Raw genomic sequence first — 4,385 nt, forward strand, 5'->3', positions numbered from 1 at the left:
TGCTTCAAGTCACCTAGTTATCTCCTTGGCTACATTCTTCAAGAGATAGGTGCAAAACAATCAAAAAATCATCTTGCTGTGTCTCCAACATGGAAAGTGCCAGGAGGGAATTCTAGGACTTATTCCCAGTGTCTCTCAGAATTGTTCTCATGACCCCAGCTACATCTCTGCTAAGACGCTTGCATTGCCCAGAGACCTACGACATGTTTGGGCGTGGAACCAGTCTCCAGACATATGGCCATTTTTGTGCCTGGCGTGGCGCCAAGTGGGAAAGGGTGGTTTTGAGGCTGAAGGCAGCAGGAAAGCCTGCAGCCCCCAGGTCTGTGGGGCTACGCAAGCGGTTGCCAAAGAGCTTTAGAACAAGGCATAGTTTTCCCTGCTGGCTCTTTGGGTGTGGGGCCAATCTCCAGACATATTGCCACTTTTGTGCCTGGCGCGGCGCCAAGTGGGAAAGGGTGGTTTTGGGAGGCTGGAGGCAGCAGGAAAGCCTGCAGCCCCCAGGTGTGTGGGGCTACGCAAGCGGTTCCCAAAGAGCTTTAGAACAAGGCATAGTTTTCCCTGCTGGCTCTTTGGGCGTGGGACCAATCTCCAGACATATGGCCATTTTTGTGTCTTGCACGGCGCCAAGTGGGAAAGGGTGGTTTTGAGGCTGAAGGCGCCAGGAAAGCCTGCAGCCCCCAGGTGTGTGGGGCTACGCAAGCGGTTCCCAAAGAGCTTTAGAACAAGGCATAGTTTTCCCTGCTGGCTCTTTGGGCGTGGGACCAATCTCCAGACATATTGCCATTTTTGTGCCTGGCGCGGCACCAAGAGGGAAAGGGTGGTTTTGAGGCTGAAGGCAGCAGGAAAGCCTGCAGCCCCCAGGTCTGTGGGGCTACGCAAGCGGTTCCCAAAGAGCTTTAGAACAAGGCATAGTTTTCCCTGCTGGCTCTTTGGGCGTGGGACCAATCTCCAGACATATGGCCACTTTTGTGCCTGGCGTGGCGCCAAGTGGGAAAGGGTGGTTTTGAGGCTGAAGGCAGCAGGAAAGCCTGCAGCCCCCAGGTGTGTGGGGCTACGCAAGCGGTTCCCAAAGAGCTTTAGAACAAGGCATAGTTTTCCCTGCTGGCTCTTTGAGCGTGGGACCAATCTCCAGACATATGGCCATTTTTGTGCCTGGCGTGGCGCCAAGTGGGAAAGGGTGGTTTTGAGGCTGAAGGCAGCAGGAAAGCCTGCAGCCCCCAGGTGTGTGGGGCTACGCAAGCGGTTCCCAAAGAGCTTTAGAACAAGGCATAGTTTTCCCTGCTGGCTCTTTGGGCATGGGACCAATCTCCAGACATATGGTTATTTTTGTGCCTGGCGCTGCACCAAGTGGGAAAGGGTGGTTTTGAGGCTGAAGGCAGCAGGAAAGCCTGCAGCCCCCAGGTGTGTGGGGCTACGCAAGCGGTTCCCAAAGAGCTTTAGAACAAGGCATAGTTTTCCCTGCTGGCTCTTTGGGCATGGGACCAATCTCCAGACATATGGCCATTTTTGTGCCTGGCGCGGCACCAAGTGGGAAAGGGTGGTTTTGAGGCTGAAGGCAGCAGGAAAGCCTGCAGCCCCCAGGTCTGTGGGAATGGGATGAGATTCCGAGATGGGAACCGGGATGGGATTCCGAGAGCAACTTCTTGCTTTCTTCACTTGACTGCAGCAACATGACCACGGTAACGGGCTGTCTTCTTCCTGGCACTCTTGTCCGTGGCGTCGGCAGGAGGCTTGTGTGAGCCAAGGGACCCAGAATCGGCGGCTCTCGCGTGGCCTCCCTGTCCCCGGTGAGAGGGTTCCTGCTGTCCCCACGCAGGGAGCTGTGCGAGGGCGGCCACTCCGGTGCCCCAACAGCAGCTCCAGCCCTCCTGGCCACCAGCGAGCCCTGGCTCTCTGCCGGGCCAGCACGCTGTGTCCATGAGGCCAAGCCTCCTCCCTCACCCTGGGGACCCTCCGCTCTCCCCCTCTGCCCTGCGGAGGCTGCGGCCCCCGCTGCTGCCTTTCCTGCGGGCGCCGCTGACAGCAGTGCCGGGCGTCTGTCGGCAGAGCTCCTCGGGCGCTCGGCCCAGCAGCACCATCGGGGTGCTCAGTGTGACACGGCTTCCCTCCCTCCCTTCCTCCCGTAGGTGTTTGGACACCTCCAGCCTTCTCAGGTGACGGACACGGTCCTCGTCGCCATTGAGGCCTTGACAGCAGATGACACCTGTGACAGGCAGACGGGCAGCAAAATCCTAGCCATGGCTGTGCTAGACCCCAGTTACTGGCTGACGGATGTAAGTGCCCTGTGGCTGGGCTGCCCTGTCGGACCTTGCTCTTCCCTCCTTCCCGCCGCCAGCTCTCTCAGGCACCTGAAGCCTTTCCAAGGCAACAGAGAGGGACGGGAAGGGCAGCAGTTTCAGTGGCAACCGGGGAGATGGCTGCACTCCAGTGGCCGCCCCATCCTCACCCGTGTCCTCTCCAGGTGCCGAAGTTCATGACGTACATCCACAAAAATGTGGAGTGCATCCGCACGGAGCCAGCCCGCCGCAGCCTGGACTCACTCCTTCTCCTAATGACCCATTGGTACCCCGGGGAAGTGGTCAGGAGCCTCTTGAAGATCTCACCAACGTGTGACAGGTACTAGCCACGACAGCCTTGAGGGCTTGCTCCCTGTGGGTAGAGGGGCCCGGAGACTCTCTGGCTGCCAGACCCAAGGAATATTGCAGGACATCCCCGAGGAGCAGGACCCTCCATCCCACCACCCTTCCCAGACCCAGTGGGTCCCCAGGCCGGCAGCAGCCCGAGCTGGCCAAGCCAGGAGAGCCCCACCACCACGCTCCTCCCAGGCCCACGGGGAACACCACCGCAGCCCCCTCCTGCCTGCCCGGTCAGGGCCCCCAGGCACCCACAAGGAAAGGGGGCAGGCAAGGCCAGGGCTGTAGCACAGCCGGGCTCCGGAGGGGTCCTTTCAAAAAGCATTTGACACCATTCCTCATAGAATTCTCAGGGAAAAACTGGCGGCTCATGGCCTGGATGAGCATACGATCTGCTGGATCAAGCACTGGCTGGATGGGCGGTCCCAAAGAGTGGTGGTCAATGGAGTTAAATCCAGCTGGCGGCCGGTCACAAGTGGTGTCCCTCAGGGCTCGGTGTTGGGACCATTTCTGTTCAACATCTTTATTGATGACCTTGATAAGGACATAGAGTGTATCATCAGCAAGTTTGCAGATGACACCAAGTTAAGCGGGAGTGTTGATCTACATGAGGATGGGGAGGCTCTACAGAGAGACTTGGATAGATCGGATTGATAGGCCAATGCTAACGGGATGAGCTTCAACAAGGCCAAGTGCCAGGTCCTGCCCTTGGGCCACAACAACCCCATGCAGCGCTACAGGCTTGGGGCAGCGTGGCTGGAGAGCTGCCTGGCAGAAACAGACCTGGGGGTTCTCATTGACAAGCGGCTGAACATGAGCCAGCAGTGCGCCCATGTGGCCAAGAGGGCCAACGGCATCCAGGCTCGTATTTAGAAATGGCGTGACCAGCAGAAGCAGGGAGGGGATTGTCCCCCTGTACTCAGCACTGGTGAGGCCACACCTGGAGTATTGTGTCCAGTTCTGGGCACCTCAATACAAGAGAGAGATCTCGAGGTGCTGGAGTGAGGGCAGAGGAGGGCACCGAAGCTGGTGAAGGGCCTGGAGAATAAATCTGATGAGGAGCGACTGAAGGAGCTGGGACTGTTGAGTTTGAGGAAGAGGAGGCTGAGGGGAGACCTCATCGCTCTCTACAACTACTCGAAAGGCCATTGTAGAGAGGTTGGGGCTGGTCTCTTCTCACAGGTCATTAGCGATAGAACAAGAGGGAATGGCTTCAAGCTGCACCAGGGGAGGTTTAGGCTGGACATTAGGGAAAAATTCTTCGCAGAAAGAGTGGTCAGACACTGGAATAGGCTGCCCGGGGCGGTGGTGGAGTCGCCATCCCTGGATGTGTTTAAGAGCCATTTTAGGTGTGGTGTTGGGGGATGTGGTGTAGGGGAGAACTCTGGAGAGTGGGGGCCGATGGTTGGCCTCGGTGACCCCAAGGGTCTTTTCCAACCAGGGTGACTCTATGACTGTACGAGGCCGCCCCAGGCACGGTGCAGCGGCCGAGGCAGCGCCGCTGACCCAGCACTCTGGGCCTGCAGCGCTGCCCTGGCCATGTGGGAGGTGATGATCTCCGTGCCTTGGGCTCTGTGGACTGTCTTGACGGAGCTGCTCAACGTGCTCCGGGACCAGCGGGTACGCAAGGTGTTCAGCTGTGCTGCCGAGGACGCCTGCATCTATGTGGATTCAGCTCTGTGGAAAGAGACCTGGGAGTCCTGGTGGACAACAGGATGACCATGAGCCAGCAATGTGCCCTTGTGGCCAAGA

The 4,385-nt window shown here is 58.4% G+C and overlaps 1 protein-coding gene across 1 annotated transcript in view; it reads left to right on the plus strand.

Annotated features, from left to right (window-relative positions):
* LOC134526753 (tensin-2-like) overlaps positions 1-2,623 on the plus strand; it is a 16,132-nt gene extending 13,509 nt beyond the window's left edge. The window contains exons 13-15 of the mRNA XM_063358931.1: positions 1,667-1,679; positions 2,127-2,273; positions 2,462-2,623. Coding sequence (XP_063215001.1) covers positions 1,667-1,679; positions 2,127-2,273; positions 2,462-2,623 — 322 coding nt within the window. The remainder of the gene's footprint in view (positions 1-1,666; positions 1,680-2,126; positions 2,274-2,461) is intronic.
* Positions 2,624-4,385: the final 1,762 nt, after the last annotated feature.

The sequence above is a fragment of the Chroicocephalus ridibundus genome, chromosome 24 (genome assembly GCF_963924245.1).
Source record: "Chroicocephalus ridibundus chromosome 24, bChrRid1.1, whole genome shotgun sequence".
In the NCBI taxonomy this organism is placed as follows: Eukaryota; Metazoa; Chordata; class Aves; order Charadriiformes; family Laridae; genus Chroicocephalus; species Chroicocephalus ridibundus.